Below are 23,625 nucleotides of genomic sequence, written 5' to 3' on the forward strand. Positions count from 1 at the left end.
AGTTTTTTATTTCTTCTAAACAGCCCAGAGGAGCTGAATGGTCTTCTCTTGTTTGTAACCTTTCATATGCTCATGTTGTAAACTACTTTGCATCAATATGAATGTAATAGCCAAAGTATATCAGACTTTTCTGTCATTGCTCTTGCTCTAAGCCATCAATGTAACACTGTTTCCAAAGCTGACATTTTGGCTCATCGTATTTTTTACATCTACTATACAGACTACTGGTCTTTTGGAATTGCTTAGGTCTACATTTGTGGTTGTAGATAAAGGCTGCTGCATAATATATTTTTTCTAAACTGCATGGGAGCTCAGGAAAGCCCAGCAAACTGGGGGGCAGTTAAGGTAGCTGAAGTAAAACGTTTGTAAAAACAGAATTGAATTCACTCTCTTTTACACACCGGAAGCTGCTCTGACCCATCCTTCACAGACAGCATAGAGGAGGTGTGTGACCTCACAGAGGTCTGGGAGATGGTACGACACCTCAGAGACCGGTTGTTGTTGGCAGCCGTCTCTGGCGCAGGCTGAAGCTCCTCATCATCATCCTTTTTCAGCAGGGAGGTGAAATCCACCCCAGATCTCTGCAGCTCTGTAAAGGTTCCTTTGGCAACTGTGTGACCCTAAAATGCATAAATGTTTTCTTTAAAAAAATAAATTAAAAAAGGGAGATAAGGTCATAAGCATAATTTTACCTTATTGCCTGCCATCTGCATGACCACTCATTTAAAAACAAAGTTTAAATTAATAGACATGAAGACAGGACTAACCTCTTTCAAGACAAGGATAAGGTCAGCTGCCTTTAAATATTGTAACTGATGTGTCACAAGAACGCGGGGTTTGTTCCGTAGCAAACCACAGATGCACCTAAATGTCAAAAGAAAGACTGTTAGCTGAGTGTAAGCATTTCCATGCAATGAAATTCAATGAATTATCATAACAAAGCACTCAACTTTTGAGTTTTTTTATCACTTCCAACAACCCTAACTGATTTACCAGACTGGCTGGGAGGTGTGAATCTGTCCCATTTAATGTGAAATTTTTCAGTTAATTTGATATTTGTTTTCTTCTGTATTAAACAGTTTCAATTCTTGAACTACTAGTGTTACACCACTTCACTTAGAGATGCTGGAATACTCTCTTTTGTAGTTTTTCAGCTGGTGGTGTTACTGGTAAACTGTAAAATGCAAAGAGGTTTCTTATAATCACCAATTTAAGTGACCACAATCTAAAATATGAAATTAAAATGCTGATATGGGCTTGCTATAATTTCAGTTTTCAAAAAACATTGAAAACAAGCAAGATTGACAGGCAAGATAAGTAATAAAGTACTGAAAAGAAATTGTAAAGGTATCTAAATTACTGAAAATATTTGAAAGTTGGTATTAGTGTTAACACAATGTAAATCAGAGCAGCTTACTGAAACTGATACAGACCAGTAAGAGGGTATACTAATCACAGCCATTACTTTGCAAAGTTTTAAGCTGTAGAAGATGCAACAATATATACAATATATACCCTTTTCTTGTTTGCATAACAGGTCTACTTTAAAATCTGGAGACATGATGAAAAACCACCAAGCACTAGAAAAATGGTAGGAAACACTTAAGATTTTAGAAAACAGGTTAGTACAATGTTGTTGTTTTACATATGCTAACTTACTGTTTTGTAACCAATTTGTTCTATAAACATAAACAAATTTGTACCCAATACAGTTAATTAATAAGGAACTGTTTTAAAATAGGATTATAAGAACACATTGTCCCTCTCAGTTTCACAATACATTGGTCTTATCCTTCTTACCATTTGTTTCCTTTGCATGTTTTTTTATGAAATAACAAAGAAAACCTTCCTACTTAAACAATAACTTATTGTGTCTTATTGAAGGGTTCTGAAGCCAGGAAAAGATTTAAAAAAATATGGGGAGAGTAAGGGAACTCTTAGGAGAAGCACTCCAGAGATTAGAAACAGCACTGTACATTCAGAACTCAGCACTAATGCAGCTGGTGTAGACAGTCGACACAATAGAAAACTGCGATTTCTGAAGGGAAACCCTGTTTAAAGAGAGCCCCACCTAAGCGTTTCATCTTTCCTTACCGATTCAAACCAAAAAATGACTTAACTGGTCAAACAAGTGCCTTCCCACTTCAGCATCTACAGCACTAAGAGGGTCATCCAGCAGGTAGATGTCAGCATCCTGATACACAGCTCTTAAAAAAAAAGAACAGATTGAATTAAAAGTGGCTTACAGTACATTGGTATGTAACTCAAAGGTTTAATGGATACCCATTTAAATTTTAATATGATGTTTTACAAAAAAAAAACTGGTATTTCTTGAATAATTAAAAATAGTCAGGCATCAGCTTGCTTTCAAATTCCATTTTTTTCCTCATGGATTCCTTTTCTTCTTTAAATAATACCACATCTGAAGTGTTAAAGAAATTTTGTCTGACATGCGTGCACTCTCTTTAAACAAAAACAGGTACAATACAACAAAAAGATTAAACCTGGGCTCTGCAGTGTCCAAAGACATTATAGAAGGAGAACAAGTTATACTGGATATGATGAATGAAGGTAATTTAAGACTGTTTAATGCCTGTTAAATGTTTCACAACTGGTTGTTACAGATAAAGGTCATCCAAGACACCTCTCTCATCCTATAGATGAAGTTACACTTGTTTAAAAAGCAACAAATTATATTTATGTTGATACAATGTGCATAATGAAGAGGAGATTAGAGGGTTGTTCAAAATTTCTGTTGTTGGATTAACTGGATTAACATTTGTTTCAATATTTTGTATTTTATATTTTCTATTAAAATTACAAAGTGATGTTTGTGTTTCTGTTTTGGGTGAATTTATATCCCTTTTCACTTTTCTTCCCACTTACAAGGTAAAGGAACCAACAAACACATGGGGCTACTGAAGGCCATTAAGAGTAACCCATGAACTATGATGCAGACCCTATGGAATTACTGAAGGATTCTGTATAATTTCCGGGTATACAGCATGTGTTATTTATTCTAGAATTCTGAAAACGAAAGGTGTTCCGTTACCTGGCAAGATTCACTCGAGCCCTCTGACCTCCGCTCAGTGTAGCACCCCGATCTCCAATTACTGTCAAATCCCCATCTGGCAACAAGTCCAGATCCTACAAACAAGTGAACCAAAAGCCACACACCAAAAAAATAAATATTCGCCCACTGTAGAAAGAAGAAAGCTATATATTCTGCACATCTTTTTCAATATGCAGTAAACATATATTTACAGTACGATGAAAATGGAAGCAATGGCTTACTTTCTTAAGGGCACATGCTCTCAGGACTTTCTCATACTTCTGCTGCTGGTACTCCTGCCCAAAGAGGATGTTGCTCCGGATGGTCCCCGGGAAGACCCATGGCTGCTGAGAGGCGTAGGTCAGGGCTCCCTGCATTTTCACCACGCCTTTTTCCAGAGGCAGCTCGCCCAGAATGGCGCTCAGGATCGAAGACTACAAAACCAACAGCCAATTAGGAAGAAAAAGGTCACTGTTCTTAAATGTTGCATATTCAGTAAAGCTAAGTGAGCATTTGTTTCTTCCTGTATGGTTCAAAGGAAAGAAAAACCATCACTGTGCCGAACATCCAAATTTGTCTGAAATAATTTAACTGGTAAATAATTGTTTTGGATGTGTATATTCTAGACCAGGCTTGTCCAATCTGGTCCTGCAGAGCCAGTGTGTCTATGAGTTTTAATTCCATCTCAGCTCTTAACAAGCCCACCCAGCTGGTTACTGCCATAACTGGAACAATTCTTTGGGAGAAGCGGTTTTAAAATGACCATGACAACCTACCGACACAGCAGTCTCACCACAACCAGAACTCCATTTTGTCTATTATTTTTTTCAAACATACCCAGCTTACCACCTTAATCAGTCGACAAACAGAAATTGTTCTCCTATATTTAGCTTTTCTCACTCAATGTCCTTTAAAACTTAATCTTGAGGGATTTTTTGGTTGTTTTTGAGGGAATGCCTTTCCAACAATTTTAGATGTCTAAGAAATAGAAGACCTTATACTATAAAACCTATTAATAAATTAATTTAGCCTATATGGTAATCAAATGGAAAAAAGCACTGTTGTTCCATTCGGATATTCACTTGCTTTCATTCTCTATTGGTTTGCTATTCAGTTTTTTGCCTGTAACCAAAAAACTGAATAGCAAATGAAATTATTTTGTTATTATAAATTTGGCAGGTACAGTAAATCACCAGAGATAAAAATATCAACAAAGTTAATACATCTGAAATTACACAAAGCACATTTTTAAAGTGGAACAGTGGTCAGGGTATTGGACTTCAGATGGAAGGCTGGGGATTCGAATCCCAGATGTGACAATGTTGAAGTACCCTTGAGCATGGTACTGTACTGAGATCGCTCCAATGAAAAAAAAGACATCCTGCGGTATAGATTCAGAATTTGTTCTCAAAGGACTTGTCTAGTTATTAAAGCCTTAGTTTTTAGTATATGTTTCACATATATTTTCACAATAAACCAGACAGTATTCAGTAATCAGTATTCTCATGAATGATGAGGAATCAAATGTTAAACCACTATACAGTATGCTTGGCTATTATTCTGAACAGGGGATATTTCCTGCTCTCATGTGGTTCTATAGTTAGATGTGGACTCTAATCTGAGCCACCTGAATCAGCACAAATGTATTTGATTGGCACTGTTCAGCTGAGAAGTTATTGGCACTGTGCTGGGAACCAACATGTTCCCTCTTCTGGCATCACTGGATGCTGGACTGTAGTGATATTCTGACTTTTAGAACTTGAACTTGAACTGCATTGCCATATATAACGGGTACATGTTCTGGTACAATGGGAATCTTACTAACAGAAAGTCTCGATTGTAAAAAAACACAAAGTGCAGACAGTGAATTTAGATCATATACAAGCAAACAGTAGACAATATACAAGTAAACAAGTAAAGAATGGTCCCTGTGGGAAGACTAGGGAGGCTTGGAGTGCTTCTGCTGACACAGGGGCTTCCATCATTGCAGTCTGACCATACCTTAGGGGTCATCAGTGAAAAACATGGAAGAAAGTAGCATTTAGGGGAATGGGTGAAGAAGTGCTCTATGCATGTGGGAGGGAGATCACTTTTACTTTTGTGTTGTATTTTCTAAGTTTTGAAAAATTAAAATATATTCACAGTACAAATTACCAATAAAGCAGTTAAGGTCAAGTAATAAAGTTTAATGCCTGAGAAGAAATTACACTATATTCTGATCATGAAGCACAATAAATTTATTAACTTGGGATACTAGATTAATCACCTTTATACAGTACATATCACTCTTGAGCTGAGCAATTATGTTTGAATTATTAATCTTCAATATTAAACCAAGATTTAAGCAAAGCTGCTAACATCAAATTTAAACTACAGGAAAGCTAATGCCTCGAAGAAATATGACTAATAGGCAGCAACATTGTTTTATGTATCTGTTAAGTGGGATAAAAATAGAATCCTAATATTTAGGAAAGGGTCTGCGTAATACCATATGATGGGAAATTAAAACTTCCCCTTTTCTGCCCTGAGTGTCTCTGCATTGCTGTGTAACACATGGAGACTTACAGTACCTTCCCTGCTCCTACTGGCCCAATCACAGCCAGCAGCTGCCCAGGCCTCACGGTGAAGAAAACGTTCTGTAGTGTTGGGGCATCCAGTGACTGCAGAATAATATTAAGCACCAAGGGTAAACAAATCAGCTTTTCATCACGCAGGTTAAAGAAACTAATGTGACCACTTTTAGCTGCTGTTTAATTCTTTGTTTTAATTCCTTAGGCCAATTTGACTTCTTTTTAATGCGATTACTCTTCACAAAAATTTTAGTGAAACTAGAAATGTATAGTAAGTCAGGGTTGACTATGAGAAACTGCAGGGGAATACCCTCACCTTGTTTCTTCACTTCAAAAAAATAAAGGGATTGTTCTCATATTCAATCCCCAGAAACATCAGAATTGCCAAGCACTGTCTGTTTAAGAAAAACACAGATGTTGTGGCCCAGTATAAGTCTTTTTTGCATATAAAAAACTGCTAATTTTTGACTCAGCAGCCAGTCATGGCAACCTGGCACTGGAAAGCCACTTTCTAGTAAACAGAGACAAGAAATGCCTGGTAAATTTGAAATGGTTTCTGGAATGTATAACTGGTGGGTGTGTCAAAGCCTTTTCTCAGTTTATTACTCCTTTTCAAATCTAAAACTCCTTTCTGAAATGAGAGAATTTACTGATGTGAAGAAACATGTATTCATTACTCTGTTAAAGTAAAAAAACTGTAACTGTTTTTAAACATTTATTACAATATGATGAAAAACTGAATTTACAGAACCTTTGAGACCAAAAAAAGAAGAAAGCACTGCACTCACCAACATCTTTGGAAATTCTTCTTAACGAAGTCAAAAAGTTAAATATCTAACCAAGTAGTTTGTAGTTTTAGTTGTAGACTTAACACACCAATGTCAACTACTTATTCTTATTCAACTACTTATTAAAAGGAAGAATATAGGTGTGTATTTCGGATGCCATTTTTACACACATTATAGAACTTTTTACTTTGTGTTATGAAGATTTATTCCAAAATAACACACAGATCTGGGACTTCATTAACTTCAAAGTTATTGTTTTCCTTTCAAAATAATCCCCAATGTAGGGTTTACAGCTCTAAAGGCAGATTTATTGGAAACTAATTTAGTACATTTATCAATAGTTTCTAAATATTAGTTTCTTGGTGGAAAATCAATTAATGCTGTATTTTTTTTAACATTGTGTGTTATTATACTGTACCTGCAACCTAGTAGCAACTTCCCTTACCTTTGTAATATGAAATTTAAAGGAAATATTAAGAAAATAATATCTAACTTTTTGTTTACCTTTATTGAATTGTTACATTGATAAAATGTTATGTTTTAAATGTTTTCACATATATTTAATTTTTAAAACTGTCTGTTTCAGTAAGTGCCTGTCACCAGAAAGACTAATTGCAGAAAGCTTTATCAGGCAGGTTTTTACTCTTTGTCCAGAAAAAAATAATAAAGAGCTAGTGAACTTCAAATGACGCCTTATAAATACTAATTAATTTGAAGTAGTGAGGCTAGTAATGCATAGCTCTCATCTATTCTCTAAGGCAGGGGAACACTAAAGTCTATAAATCATTTCCTCTACATCTGATGTAGAGTCAGGCATGACTAAGATTTCAACAGCATTGAAAACCACAGCTCACATGACATGTCACACTATGTACTGCATTAGCACAGTGCACACCTCAAGAGGTATTCAGGTATAGAGAATGAAAAGACTGGAAGTTTTGTAGAAAGTGTAATATTTACCTTATCCCAGTAACAGATTAAATCCTGGACCTCAAGCAGTGATTCTTTCACCTCAGTTTTTGGCAGGTCGGATTTAGGTTTCTCAATCTCATCCAGCAACAGAAATGTCTACAGAAACAAACCACAGCAACTTCTTGTAGTTGATAAAATGTAATTTGCATGCTTTTAAAATATTGTCAGTTGCAAACCCCTTTATCTTTAATTTGCTTTAATTAACAAATGTATGTGGTACAGTAATTAACAGATACTTCTAAGAGACATTTGGCAATATACTTCAGTATAAAGCATTAAGAACATAAACAAAGCTAAAAAGAATCACCTTCTTTTACACTGTCTGGTATTTATACCTAAAGAGGAAATGGACCTGTCTCATGGGAAGTTTTTCAAGATGTTTACACTGCAGAGTAAACTGAGAGAAAATGCTAGAAACATGAAGATGGCATTAATTCCCCAATTCAAAAGATGGAATCGGTGGTAAATGAGAGGAGGCTTGGTTTGGCTTAGAAAAAACATGATGGACTACAAATAAGCATAAATTTCCTCATATGTTAAGTCTGTATTAAAATCTTAAAATTAGAGTAGTCTGTAAAAATATTTAAAATAATGCCATGCAGCAATTTGTTATTTTTCATACAGTAATCTAAAGTTTTCTGTAAACATAGGCAAATGTCTTAGCTTTCGCCAGGTAACAATTAAGACCTTTATTTCTAAAAAATATTTAAGCTAAAACATAGACAAAAGAAAGGCCTCTTATGCAGAAGAGTTAACAAGAAGCTGTTGATTTACCATGCAATCAACTATCACCCCAGCCAAGCTCAAAGGAAATCAGTAACAACAAAAACCAAGATCCAACAATTGATTGCATGGTTACACTGACCTAACAAAAACTGATCTCACATATTTGTAGGCATTTAAATTTGACAATAGCTAAACTACATGTTCTGTTCTGCCTCAATTGCTCAACCTTCATTGTAATTGAATTATCTAATGTCTGGATCTCAAACTTTGTATGAGTCATTATGCCCCAACATTTAAGTTGAACTCTTACCACCATGCAATACAGTACATCACTGATCCAACCAATGGATCAAGGTCTGATTGCTAACAGTGTGCAAAAAAAAAAATCTGCACTGAAGAAGCAAATGACATTGCTGGTTTTGACAGGACCACAGTTCAAAAGGATTTGGTAACACTAACTACAGTATTCCTGTAAAAGAACTATACTGTTCTTTTACACTGTTCTTATGGGGAAAAATTCCCCTATATGTCATTTCGACTTTCTCGTCCCTAACACCTAAGTACTGTATATCAGGAACCATCGGTAGCCAAGTACTGCTTCCTCAATCATAACTGCTGATCAAAACTCTTGCTGTTTAAGAGCAAGAGCACCTTAATATATTATCCTATACTGCTAAATTGTTTCAAGTAATATGTCCATTACAATTTACATTTTCTTCACAGTTTAACCAGCTTCTAAACTCAGCATTCCACAACAATAAGATGACAGCTTCCATTCATGTAGGGTTCTGGCCTTGAGGCTGGTGTCTCCATGATGTCACTTACATCTGCAGTTGGGGGGGGGCATCCAACAAGCAGCTACCTTAAACACACACACATCCCCCAAGATGAGCTATTTTAATTTTCCTAAAAGAGATTATCAATATTATTTCATATATGAACTCCTCACTATCCCCAAATCTAAAGCTCTGGAAAAAAAAAGGTTGCTCTTCCCAGTGCTGTTTGAAATACTGTACCTCTATCCTGCGAATGCTAACCATGGCCTCTGAGGCTCTCTCAATAGCAGCTGGGAAGAAGAGGGTGACAGTGAGCCTGATAGCGCTGTATAAGGACACGGCCACAAACACACGACTGGCTGTAATTGGGTTGCCAAGCAACACATAGGTGGTGAAAGTGATGAAAAGTATGATTTTGCTTGCAACAAAAAATGAAGCCATGTTCATCCCACGCAGGTAGGAGCTCTTGGTCACCTTAGAAATTTCCTTCCTGAAACAGAAATAATGTTTTAACACTATAGCATCTTTATGAGCTAAAATATTGTTTATGTTGAGTTTATGAGATTTAAATTTTTAACAGACCCTTAAAGGGGTATTTAATATAGTTAGGTGTGCACAGTTTGTAAAGCAGTCTAGCAGAAAATGTGTATTAAATTCAAACCATTCTTCTGCAGCTTTGAAAGACATTTAAATACTGAACTGCAGATCACGTCATCTACAATTAAGTCAAATGAATAGAAATTTCTACATGAAAAGTAGTTGAGAGTACTACAGAACTGCTGTTACTCTTCCTTAGGTTAAGGTTGACAGCTGAAAATCAAGTCTCTTGCTATAAAAGTTAACTATTTACAGAAGACCAAGTCAAAGGCTAACATTGTGTTGTTTTCCTACAAAAAGGGGGTGTAACCAAACTATGTTCATTATAATAAAGTATGATTCAACTGCAGCTGAGTATTGGAAAGATATAATGAATATAATTTTTTAAAGATTAGAGGCAAAGGCATGTTCCAGTTATCAAAATAAAAACACACATTTGGAGCTCTAATTGTAAGATTAGTAGATTTTTTGCAATATTACAGCCAGGTTGTTCAGTTAAAATCAGATAATTCAGTAACAATCGGCAGCTGTGATAATGTTCAGCATCTTATTTTGCAGGCATCCCTCAGTTTACGACCAACCAATTTACGAATTTCCTCTATAATGAAAACTGTCCAGTCAATTTTATCCAATGTCAGCTTTCTGGTGAAAGTTCAGTTCAATTTTATTTTAATTTTATTATTCTCTCCTAATTTAATAGCATACAGAATTATTGACTAATTTTTCAGTTTTCTTTGATCTAAGTGTTAAGATCTCAATTTATTTTAAATTGTATACATTATAATTAAGGATAAACCATTACACATATTTCTTTAGTAAGTTTTGTTTAATACTTGTATAATTTGCATAGCTACTTTACACTGTAAACACCATTTAACAACCTAACAGAGATCTGTTAGGTTAATTAGACATTAATAGTCATTAATTAACAAAATAGTAATACTGTTATCACTTTAATACTTTTGTACTACACAAAAATTTGAAATGTATGGATGATTCAGGAACTAATTGGAGGGATTTACATATAATCTTATGGAAATTAATTTTAGATAACATGTCTAAACATTTGTAACGGGAATCCTGTATAATTCTGGAAATGGCATTCATATTCTTAAAAAGGAGCAATGCTTTCTCTGATATCCTCTCACAGTAAGAAGGTTTGTTTTGGCATTTCCAATGTGAACATTTTAACAAAAAAAATAAGTTTGAAATTATGAAAACCCAACAAAGGTCAATATTCCAATTATGATTTTATGCCAATCTGAACACTGTCCTAGCTCACCAAATATAAACAACTACATTATACTACCAATTCTATGTACCTGTGATATCAGGTATTTTTCCAAGAAGCTCTCAACCAGAGTAAGCTTACAAAGCACTAGCAGTGAGAAAGAATATAAATCCATACTGCTGCCAAGATGATTATGTAAAATTCTGGCTCACACCATGATCTCTGGATTAGCAAAAGATCTGGTTTGAACCACCTCCCTCAAACAGCCGATTCAGTCAGGTCTATTTATGGGTAAATCCCAGGGTACAGTAAAGACAAGTCAATACCAACCCTTAGGCAATGGAAAGCCCAACACCTCCCCCAAACCAATTATGCTAATTATTTTTTCTTTTGACTGTATACACCTGAAAACTGAGACGACAGCCAGAAGAAGCATTAATCAAATACTAATCTGCCTCAGTACGGGCTGTGCATTATACTGTACAGTACTGGTTAAAGAAATCTGGAGAAAAGACATCAGAAGAAGTGAACATAAATTTCTAGGAGAATCTCAGCCTAGCATTTAAACTGCTTTTCAGATACTTACAGTACATTTGATTCTAACCCTTTACCAAGAGGAAGAATGAAAATTAACTTGTAATATTGCATAACAGGTGTCGAATTACCATCAAAATGAGCTGCCTATTACATTTTAGGGGATTTCACATGTTTTGCTTTACAAAAGTGCTAAGATGTGATTAGTGAAAGGGCTCATCATTGTTTTATTCTGAAAAAAAAGGTTCAAGGACAAAATAGCTTTGAGGTATCATGACCTTTCATCTAAAGATTATAAAATGGTGACTTAGTAGTTCACCAAACAATAAACAATAGATTACATGTATGTTTCTATTTTAATGGCCTACATAATCTTAATAAAGGTGTCTGTGTCCATAACACCTGGCCAAATTCACTCCTGGCCTTTACCAATCATGGCCTCTTAACAATCCCCAGCTATGAACTGGCTTCATTACACTTCTTCTGGCATGTCCAGAAAAGGGCAACATTAAGTATAAGGAATAATAATAATAATAATAACAATAATAATAATAAAGTAGGGCACCTTATATCACCACCAAAGCACACCACAGCACAGCCATTTCAATTAAATAATGGTTTAAAAGTAAAACATGAAATTTAAGTAGTAAATGTGTCACCAAATCAGTTTAACTACAAATAATGTAAACTACTGTAGCTAAATAGCTACATTCAATTAAATACAGTAAATATAATTTTTTTTTAGATTAAAACAATCTGAGTGCTTTAGTTTTTAGACACAATGTGTCTTTTCCCGGAATTCCTAAAGAAAGCAACAGACAAGATAAATTCATATCTTTTTAAGCTTATGAAGCCAGGACTGCAGTACCCTCTGTTAAACAGTTTCTTCTCCTTCTTTCTCCATCTACACAAAAGGTTTAGGGGGTATAGAACAGACTATCCAGTCATGTTGTTGAAGCCGACATCCTTGTTTCTTTAAGAAAAAGCTGTATGAGATCTTTGGATCTATTAGCCATTAACTACCAAATGGGCTAAATGGGCTGAATAGCATCTTCTTTAATTCTCATAACTGTAAGACCGTTGCAAAGCCTTTTCCCTTCCCTTACTACATGTTCTTTGGATGATCTTTAACAAAGTTTTAACAACTCAGAAGAACTGAAAGTCTTCGGAGAAGATGGAAAGACTACAAAAAACTCATATTCTTTCAACAAAATAGTTACAAAGTTCATTCATGCATATCACATTTACCACTTACATAAAGTCATTTTATTATTTTATTAGCCCTATTGTGATAACTGTTATATGTTACTGTTCTCAGAGAATATGATCACTATGTAACTATCACTTGATCACAGGACTTATTCCATACCTAAGCTCTATACTGATTCTGGTCTTGTGATGTGATTTCCACATACTAGCCATTTGCTTAGGGATAGATTCCATGCATTTGTCAGTTCTTGCTAAAAGATCTAAAATGTAATGATTAAAAGATAAGAAAAAACATAACATATTCTTAGAGGAAATTCCAAATCAAAAAATTTAGTAATAACTTTATAACGTTCTCAGTTGAATGTCAAGCTCATACATATATGAATATATATATATATGAATAAAATTGATTAAAAATAATTATTTTGTATAACATCCAAAATTAAAATTACAGACATGCATCTCCATATTCTACAAATACTATGCAAATTCATTCAGTTTTACCTTCTGACTTCAGTAACCAGTTTGGCAAAAGGTTGCTCCCAGGCATACATCTTAATTATTCGGATTCCAGACACAACCTCATTCATTGTGCGTATTCTGTTGTCAGTAAAAGCAGCTGTTTTGCTCCTACAGGAAAAAATAGTTTTAAATTCTCATGGGAACTACCATCATTCAAGTGATATAACCACAGAAAATAAAATACTGTTGTTTTTCCCATTTCACTTCAGAGATCCAAAAACAGAAGCACAAGGACACTTTCATTTTAAAGAATGAAGGATTGTTTTCAAAAATGTTTTAAGGTTTTATGTATGAACAATATCATGCTTACATATTAAAGTCACATTGTGACAAATTAGAATATCTAAGGGCAAATGAAACAGATCAGATTTTAAAATGAAATAAACACCTTACCATAGTGTTTTTATTTTACATATCTATACTTTTAAAAACAAACCACTTCCATTTTAAGCATTTCTGGAAAAAAAGCAGCACATTAAGATAAGAGTAGAATTTAAAGGAAGGTTTTTAAACTGCAGTTTTTTTGCCAGTGTTGCTGGCATGTTAACAATAGTGGCCGCTGCAGAAGGAAAAAATCAATTTCTGAAACGTCTGAAATCAAATGTATTGAAATCTGTGATCTGAAATTTTAATAAGGCATCCTATTCTAAGGATGATTCTAAGGCAGTTATGAATGTCAGCACTTCTCACACATACTTTTAGAAAAAAAACAAGCCTACACATTTACAGTTTGTGTTCATTAGGTTTAAATAAGGATATCATTCCCCTGTCTTTACCACATAGCATCTGTGCTGCTACTGTCTACAGGAGGCAACCTAGGAGCAAGCCAAGAGCGTAAACCTTGAGGAACCAAATCTAACTTCTGCAAAATGAGAAGACAGGGACAGGACCCATGCTGGCTAGTTATAAATACTGAATGTTAACCTCTTTAAGTAGGAAGAACCCAAGATGCTCTAGTTCTTGTTCTTTTGACCAATCTCCATTCCTCAACCCCAGAAGTCACCAGGTGTCCTGATATTATGGACCTAAATGTCGAACATCCGTTACTATAACAGATGCCGTATACTGTAACAGTAGAACAAATTACCTCAGGGAGGAGAACAGCCGACCAAAAAAAGTTTGCAAAGGCATCAAGAAAACCAGGACCGCCATGCCTGCGAGGCAAGATGGGCCTATCTCATACCATAGCAGTGTTATCACAGCCGCAGCTTGCAGTGGGCCCACCCATAAAAAGTGCAAAAAAATGGTCACCTGCCAGAAAAATAGCATTAAAAACATGTCAGCTATAAGGGGAATCATGCATTGGTGTGCATCCTACATAAAGAGTATCCCTTATTCCCGGCATATTTGTATAATAAACTTCATGTTTCATCCCTCAAGAGTATTCAATCACCTCAATTAATTATGTATTACTGGGAATCTTGGGCTGAAGAACATTTTCTCAGTTGAAAAACCCCCACTCCACCCATGAAAAGTAAAAATGTTGGATTCATATTACCAAGTTTAAGATACGGCAACAAAAGTAACATTTCAGCTGTGAAGTTGTCTTCTTCAAGAAGAAGTCCTTAAAATATTAATTAATGCTTAAAATTAAAACCGAACTTTAATAAAGACAACTCAATTTCTTTTTAATTCAAGTTCAATATCATTATCATTTAAATAAGTCTCAACTTCCTTTCCCCAAAGGCTCAAGAACCATGACCTATGTGAATCAGTGTAAAACTATTGAACACATAGCAAACCTTGTTAGGATAACAACTGCAACACAATAGTAAAATTAACTTCATATGATTTTGCATAATTTTGCATTACATAATGAAGGAATCATTATGTTTTGTGAGAAGACATTAGATTAAGACAGGATGGAGATTCCTAGGTTAAAGGGGGGCTAAGACTCGTTTCGCAGTGTTGGTTAATTTAACCTCATACTGTAAATAAGACCACTTTCTGTTTACCTAACAGCTTTTTTTTGTTGTTGTTGTTTCTGTTCACACAAGAATGGTACTATTTTTTAGCCAGAACTTGTGGATATGGTATTTTTTTAATAAAAACAAAAAACACAAGTAAATGTAATCTTAAGGCCAAAGGGGTTCACATTTTATGGATTCAAAGTCTTAAGACTAGTAGCCAGTAGGATGTTTGTGGTGTCGATTAGTTATGAATATTAAGTGGAGACTGGCTTCCTGTGTAGTCCAATCAGGGAAAATTCCTGGAACCTTTATTCAAAACCCTCATCAGTTGACTATTAACGTCCTTTTTCACATTTTCAGCCTAATCCTAGTACCAGCAGCAGCATTTGTTTTCATACCATTTCCACGCCATCTTTTGGATGAGTGTTAAACCGAGGTCCTGACTGTCAGTGGTCATTAAAGATCCCCAGGCATTTCTCAATAAAGGTAGGAAGTTATCCTGTTGTCCGTGCCAAATTTCCCTCCTCGGCCTTTACCGTGGCCTCCAAATAGTCCCCATGTATTATTGGCTTGCACTTGCCCTGCGATGGACTAGTGCCCCATCTAGGGTGTACCCTGCCATGCCCTCTTTCTTGCCAGGTAGGCTCCGGCTTCCCGCGACACCGTATGGTATAAAGCGGTTTAGATGTTTAAATGACATGACTATTTCCACAATTCAGAAGAACTATCCTGTGATTCTCACAAATCTGCAGATCCATGAAGAATTTCTTCCATATTATTAAATTAAACAGGACAGTCAGTAGTAAAAATTAGGAACATACCTCATCAAACCTAATGACATCATTGGATAACAGGTTTACTATCTGGCCGGTGGTAGTTTTTCCCAATGCACTGCTACTGAGGCAGAGTGCCTGGAAATTTGAAAATAACAAGAAAGCAATAAATGCTTAATATTTTCATATTTTTACAACATCACTTTCCCCACATCATTTTAAAAATAATTAAAACAAGATTTTTTCCCCCAATATATCTATTGTTTCCTAGTATTTGTACCTTCATAATTAATGAATTATATGATATGTCCTTTAGTTCTCAATTAATTTCTGCACATTTGAAACAATGAAAGCACTTGTAAAGCAGGTCAGATATTACATACATTTGCACTTCATCTTTTTATTAAGAAAATTGAATATTTCTATGTAAAGTTAGGGAGTAGTAATTGTAGGTAATAATCTCCAGAAGGCAGTGTGTTGCAGTGTAAAGGGTTGTTGCTGAAGAAACATTCATCAGTCTAGTGACAAAAGAGATGATGTTTTCAATAAAATGATTAATTTACCGAAGTTAGCAATCAATTACTTTTCCACTACATCCATGCCTAATGTATAAAGCTACTTTTTGTTCAAGAAAAAAACATTATAAAATCTTCATAACACCACATCAGTTTTTCTCCTTTATAATGTATTCCTTTTTATACTACTGCCTTTAAAATAACACCCATACTAATTACCAATTTCAGTCTCTATAGAAAATATGGCATAAGCCAAACCTGTACATCAAAATACCTAAATGCAATAACTTGGATTTTTCTTACAAAACACAATTATTTTTAATATTCTATGTTAAATACATTATTATTTATATACTGCTCAATCAAAAACATGTATACTGTATACAGTATACTCCATATGGTTGAAAGAAAAGAAGCAAACAAATTCATTCATCTTTGGATATCAAGCATGATGAAAATATCCTTTTTGAAAATGGGAAATCTTTCACAAAACAAGTTGCCAGTGACCCAATGAAAACCTCTTCTGAGAACAGATATAGCCTAGCTATAGATTTGTGCCGATCACTTACCTTTTTAAAAATCATATGGCACATTGCTACTCTGATTTTCATTCCTGCTCTTTGGACATGATAAAAATACAAGTGGTGCAGCAGTGCCAATCCAAACGTACAAAGAGATACACCAGCAGCATACCCATAGGCTGCATAGAGAGCATCCATGTTATTAGGGTCAAAGCCCTCAAAATATTGAATTAATTTTCCTAAAAGAACTGGCTGAAATATTTTTATTACCTCCTGCAAGAAATAACAGGAGAAAAATATTAGAGATTTATGAATTTCAATAATTGAAAATGGCAGTAAAAACAAAAATTTATTCTTACAGTTATAGATGACTAGGAATGGTCTCTAAGTGATAAAGTGTGTAACAACTGGCAGTGTAAACATTCCCAGCTTCAAACCAGAGGGGATGTTTGCTGAGATGTAGGGGGTCCCCTGATCAAAAATAATTAGAATGTTCACCAGACCAGATCGTATTATACTCATATTATATAAGATCATATTAAGATGACAGAGGAGAAGAGAGGAGCCAGGAGGAGTTGGAACATGAAGCTTGCACCAGGCGAGAGCCCCTGCTACATGATCATCCAGGCAAAACCTGAATGGAGCTAGATATTTGAACCCTGCTAGAGTGAGCTTGCTATTCTGTTTATACGGAACTTGGGTTTCCTGAATAAAACACACCCAGGGTAAAGAGAGTCTTTCCCACTTGTGAGTGGATTTTTCAAATAGAGAAATAGTCTCCTATTTATTTTCCGACATGCAGGCTTACAGAGAGATATATTAAATGGCCAATTGTATTGCATTTATTAAAAAGGCAGCTTATCTCTTATTTTGGCCTCTGAAGGCATTGTTTAAGAATTCAATACCCAGTAGAAGTCTCAGGTTTTCTGGTTGATTAGGATGTAAGGCCTCTACAACGCCTTGTGTGAACACACTATAAATATAGTAACTTGTGTGTTGTATGTTTTGCCGTGTGTAGTGTTTGTATTGGCATCGTTAATAAATATTTGTTTAACCAAGTGCCTGAATTATTACTCTCTTCATCAAAGATGTGCCAGATAAATAATTTTCGTGCCTCTAATTATACCAACCTCTCTGGTATATTCTAAAGAAATCACTTACAAGATGGTGGTTATGAATATTTATTTTACTTATTGACTAAACTGCCCAGTCAATTCATGATATAAACAAGTTGCTTAAACCCCCATTTGTAACAATACTGTATATATAAAATACAGTGGCTTGAAAAAACAGGAAAGTTGACTTGAAGAACAGGTTGTATTGCTGCTGAGCCTTTGCTGAAGTGCAGTAATTGTCTAAGATTTTTAGCCTCAATCTTGTCTTTAGCACATGCCTAAAAGTTGTCAGGGCTGAGTGAACCCATCAAAAAATTTTTTGGTTATATATCACGGTAAAAACATGAAACATTTAAAAAAGATATGATGGTATGGCAACTATCATTTATCTGAGAAAAAAAACACACTTTTTGTAGCCTTCTACCATTATCTGATTTCTATGTGACGTGGTGTTGTGTCCATGTACTGTATCTGTTGGTTTAGGAGTTTAATTTTTTGTAAGCAAAAAAAGTAAGAATTTAGCAAGGGCTCTTTCCGGTTTTATCTCGGTGATCCAAATTATAGTATTTACAAAGTGTATTTTATATGTGTATTCTTTGAAAGTGTGCTTTAGCTGCCTGTGTAGAGTTCATCTATACTTAAAATCGGAAATCGGAAATCTAAACTTAAAACAGTAAAGATCTGCATATTACTATACCTTTTGTATTCACAGACTAACCCTGGATTTAATCTGTATTGTTCCATAAAATATTTATACATTTATTCTTTATATTATTATTTTTTTTTTCGGGGATATTCATCTGTCTGCAAAGAGCTTGGAATTACGACAAATTATATTGGCAAAACAAATACATGAAAATAATGTATGAAACAAAATCCTGTATTCACATTAGATAAAGGCTGCCATGTTTTAATAACTGCAAACAAACATACTTTTATAAATACATTATTAACCTAAGTATGATTTGTATGAAGACTTTCAGTCTATATCATTATCATGACTCACATTTTTAGACCAAGGAAAACATGTCCCTATAAGATCTGCAAATTTCTCAAAATGAAAGTGACTGTATTTGAGATGCTACATAATGACACAAAGAGCCAATATAAACTTGGTTATTTTTAATCAAAATTCTTAAATATAGGACCAAATTCAGTTCCAATACAGAATGCAATAGCCGGCAATATCACAATGTCATAGTACAGAAATAAAATAAAGACACAAAATAAGAATAATTCTGAAAGTTTATGAAGTGATAAAAATGTAGCATTAAATGTTATTCAACAGCTACGCAAAGACAGGTATGGTATTAAGAAAGCAGAAAAAATGGTACGTTTACCTCTATTAAAGTAAAGACCCCTAAAATAGCATAGGATTTCCAGTAACATTTCACTATGGCTTTGGTCAGCTTTGGTTCCTTAAGTTCTTTTGCGGCCTGTTGCATTTCTTGATTCCAATACCTGAAAGACACAGGGCAATTAAAACAATGTTGTAACAAATGAATGAAATATGTTCTGCATCACAAGACATCAGCACATCACATTTGCTTTGCTAACAGTTCAACGCGTGTTCCCTAAGCTCATCTTAGACCACTGCCATTTATACCTCGCTGTTATTGTGAAAGATTTTTTTAAACACACGCCATGGTCTGTGCAACCAGCCCTTTTATTGGTTTAACCATTATTACCAGATGTCTTTAGTCATTGTATTTGCTAACACCCATTAAGTTTTATACACAATATATTTCAATAATTCAGCAGTATCCCCAAAGCCATGATGACACAGTATAGCAATACCATGTTTATCTCTCTACATCAGAATCAGAATCACCTTTATTCGCAAAGTACTGTACATATCATGTAGAAGGCATTTACTCAGATATACTTGGTGCTGCAAAGACACTCAATGTATACCATAAACAAAGAAGAATATCGGATACAGTATTATTAAGACAGTGCACAAATAACTTGAAATTCTAATTAAGAAAACAAAATCCCTATGAAAATGTTCAGAAATGGGCAGTTCTGGTTTTAATAGATAGCATCTTCTAGAGGCAAGTTTATCAAACAGGTGGTAACCTGGGTGGGAGGTGACATCATCAATATTTAATTCCCTCTACTTTAATGTGGAATTGTACAAAACATCAATGGAGGGCAAATGACAGCCAATGACACTCTCCACAGAGAGGGCAACACACACTGCATTGGGACCAGCCAGATACATTGCTAAACCAAACATTTATAGAGGCTGTCAGAATGCCCTGTAAACTGTATTAGAATTGGTTTAGAGATAAAAGTTTTTTTAGTTTGCACAAAACATACATGCTTTGCTGTGCTTTCTTTGTGATTCTGGGAATATTCACATCCTGTTTAAGGGAATTAGAGATCATAATTCTCAAAAACTTAAAGGACTCCATAACTCGATACCACATCACTGATTAGCAGGCAGAGAGGTTTTGCCGAATTTTTCCAGAAATCACTATTTCCACATTTTAAGGGTATTAAGCTGCAGCTGTTTGTAAGCATACCATGATACTCATCAATAGTAAAGAAACCTCCAAAAGGTGATGTTATCTGCAAACTTAGTTTGACTGAAGAGGTGCTGGAGGTGCAGTCATGTCTATACAGGAAACAGAGTAATGGGGAAAGCATACATCTACGAAGTACACTAGTATTCACAGACTGACAAATAAGGACCTAGTCACGCCTGTTGTCTTCAGTGACAAAGTTGAGATATCATCTATACATTCATCAATGCGGTCACCTGTCTCATGGAAGACACTCCAGTCTGTTGAGTCAAAATGTTCCTCAGTGATTTCAGTGGTCCAACTTTGAGCTGGGTTCTTAATTCACTTGGTTAATTTCAGTTTATGTTTATATGTAGGTATTAATTGAACAATAGCATGATCAGAATTTCCCAGTGGTGCACGGTGGAAAGCATGGTATGCTAGAGCAGTGATTAAGGGTTCTCCCTTCCCTAATTTAACAATTAATTAGCTGTTTTTAATTAGGCAAGTCACTGCTCTGCTTAGTAAAAGTCCCAATAACAATAATGGTAGTATCTGAATGTTTTTTCTCTAGTTCCCTAGTTCTGAAATTTGATCATCTTGCAATTGTTGTGCTGACTGACTGTGCATTAGCCTGATGGGAAATATATATTCCAGCCAGAATAACAGATGCAAATTCTCTGGGAGAATAGAAAGGTTTGAGGTTTACAGTATATGCAGCAATTCCAAAAAAGGAGAACAATTTTTGGAAAGAACAGTGACGTTGTTACACCAGCTGTTGTTCACATAAAAACACATGCTCCTACCTTTAGATTTATCATTGAAGTTTTCAGATCACAATCTGCCCTAAACGGCTGACAGCCAGGTAACTCCACTATTGAATGAGGAGTGGAGGTTCCAAGCCACATTGCAGTGAAACAAAGTGATGACATAAGTGATTACTCCTGGTTTGCCCAGACAAGTAGTTGTAGCTCTTCAATATAGGCAAACTATGAACTGTAAGGCTTCTGTCATTTGAAACTAAGCAAACACTCCTTTTGTACAGAACTGAGGGAGGTATTAAAAATTGTTACTTTTTAATTGTAACATGTAGTACCTTTATTATTAATTTAGTTTCCAAATTAATTTCACCTTCCTGTCCAAGATGATTCCTGTGTATTCCATGGCTCCAAGCTCTGAACCTCACAGTCTGGACCTCACATTTTAAGCGTTTTTTTAAATCATCAAAGGCTGAAGGTTGGAGAAGGGCTTAGAAGGGGATAACTAGCCTGTTCTGAAATGGAGACTCAGTCCCACGAATAAACTCAATGGTCCAGTCAGACCTTAATTGGATTAATTTAACACTTCTCTCAGGAGAAGTGCTGTTTATAAGTTAAGGAGACCTAGAAAACCTGTTGGATTCAGGACCATGAGAACTGCACTTGGGAACCTCAGATTTATACCCTGTTTCTCCTATTACTTCCTTATACTCGAGACTCACTGTGAGAAATATCCAGGTCACCAGTTAAGTATTTCGGTATCTAATAAAGTGTGTTCAGACAATTTTACATCTAACTTGACATATCCTGTATCTTATTTCTATGACTCAATCTGACAAGTCACCTGACACCTTTATGTAATGCATAGAGGTATTTGTTAATAGCCCATTCTTAACCTGAAATCATCTTGGTTGAAAGATTCAAAAGTTCGAACAAAACAATTTGCAAATACCAGGAATATAATAAACATTAACAAATTGCTGAAAACTTTGTAAGCATTTTTTTCCAATTAAGAATGAAAATGTGCATGGCCTACATTGCTTTTATTGTGAATAAACTTCTAAAAATAACCTTGGCTAGGAAAAGAGGATATTTACTTCTTAAACATATTTCACTGGCCAGCAGAATGAAAACTATTTACAAATGTTTATTTTAAAAAAGGGCTTAGAAGGGGATAACTAGCCTGTTCTGAAATGTGATATAAGCTATGGCATGGGAAAACTCAAAAATGAACAACTGTCAATTTGCATCTTTCATTAGGTAAGAATTGTAGCTTTCATTTATTTTGAATAAGAGACAGGGGAAAGAAGTGTATCAACATCGACAACACTGCTGTGTCCTTATAATTTGTGTCCTCTAATAACTAAAGAGAAGTGCTTTTAACACTGATAACAGGAGTCAATTGTTTTACAAAGAGTCGGGAGAGTCTGCTGCAAGCATGTTGTTGATGAAGATGAGATCCGTGGATCAATTAGCTACTAGCAATCAAATAAACTGGAGGGGCTGCAGGTTTCCTGATGTTTACAATCTTTCTTATATTCTTAACACGAGATCTAATACGACAAACGGAAGAACAGACATGTTTCATAAAAAAAAAGAGATTCAGCTCTCTCAACTCTTCCCATCTTTTAATATTTAATATGTTTTGGTTTCTACTTCTGAGGAAACGCATTAGCAAAATCTCTGGACACTGAACTAGAAAGACTGGCAACAATATAATGAAAAAGAAAGCATTAAAAAGTTTATCATATACACATGAATTCTGCTGCCTTTATCAGCTGTTACCAGTGTCAGTTTACAGAAACTAAAGAGCAAGGATAAAACCTGTTTTATATTCTTTTTCATCTACGACATACATTATATACTGTAAATTAATGTACCTGTAAGATGTACAGTACAAGGACAGATGTGTGTACACATTTAGACATACCAGTGTAGTTCTTCCCCAAGCCTCTCTGACCCATCTTCTGGTAGCACTTTATACATGTCATCTTCTTCCAGCCTTCTTTTGTAGCCAATTCTAAATAAAGGATTCAACCAACTGCAAATCAAGAAAAAAAAATTAAGCCAGATCTTTCATTTTGGAAATGTAGAGAAAATGTGCAGCATTATGATACAGCTATAAGCACTCCTGGGTCTTGTTTCATTCAAACATATGCTGTTTTAGTTTACTGGCACCTCTAAACTAACTGACCCTGTCATCCAGTAGCTTCCAGGTTAGCTAATAATGGATGGATATACAGCATACATCATATAGTTATACTTGGATAGAAAAACAATACTGATGACTGCTAGTCATTACAAATGACAAAAAGGATGTAACGCTCCACACAAGAAGAGAACATCACGTTTATACCCATAAATCACTGATTCATTCACATTTCAAGGTTAATTTCAAAGTTATTTATTGAGCTATGTTACTGCTAAAATACTTTCTTTTAAAAAAAGAAAAAAAACATCAAATTGATTGTGTAAGTGCTGGACAACATAATGAACAGTCTATGTAAATTTTCCTTTTCCATTAACATTATTAAAATGCCTGAACTCTA

General features: G+C 35.0%; 1 protein-coding gene across 1 annotated transcript in view; it reads right to left on the reverse strand.

The window, feature by feature from the left end:
- abcc4 (ATP binding cassette subfamily C member 4 (PEL blood group)) overlaps window positions 1-23,625 on the reverse strand; it is an 83,741-nt gene that overhangs the window by 51,572 nt on the left and 8,544 nt on the right. Inside the window, exons 2-15 of the mRNA XM_088603653.1 lie at window positions 23,007-23,117; window positions 19,152-19,272; window positions 16,745-16,969; window positions 15,709-15,798; window positions 14,065-14,228; window positions 12,960-13,085; window positions 9,125-9,374; window positions 7,371-7,478; window positions 5,623-5,712; window positions 3,295-3,486; window positions 3,053-3,147; window positions 2,121-2,207; window positions 768-864; window positions 402-620 (exon numbers count right to left, since the gene is read on the reverse strand). Coding sequence (XP_088459779.1) covers window positions 402-620; window positions 768-864; window positions 2,121-2,207; window positions 3,053-3,147; window positions 3,295-3,486; window positions 5,623-5,712; window positions 7,371-7,478; window positions 9,125-9,374; window positions 12,960-13,085; window positions 14,065-14,228; window positions 15,709-15,798; window positions 16,745-16,969; window positions 19,152-19,272; window positions 23,007-23,117 — 1,975 coding nt within the window. The remainder of the gene's footprint in view (window positions 1-401; window positions 621-767; window positions 865-2,120; window positions 2,208-3,052; window positions 3,148-3,294; window positions 3,487-5,622; window positions 5,713-7,370; window positions 7,479-9,124; window positions 9,375-12,959; window positions 13,086-14,064; window positions 14,229-15,708; window positions 15,799-16,744; window positions 16,970-19,151; window positions 19,273-23,006; window positions 23,118-23,625) is intronic.

This window comes from Lepisosteus platostomus, chromosome 2 (assembly GCF_059453375.1).
Source record: "Lepisosteus platostomus isolate fLepPlt1 chromosome 2, fLepPlt1.hap1, whole genome shotgun sequence".
Taxonomy (NCBI): domain Eukaryota; kingdom Metazoa; phylum Chordata; class Actinopteri; order Semionotiformes; family Lepisosteidae; genus Lepisosteus; species Lepisosteus platostomus.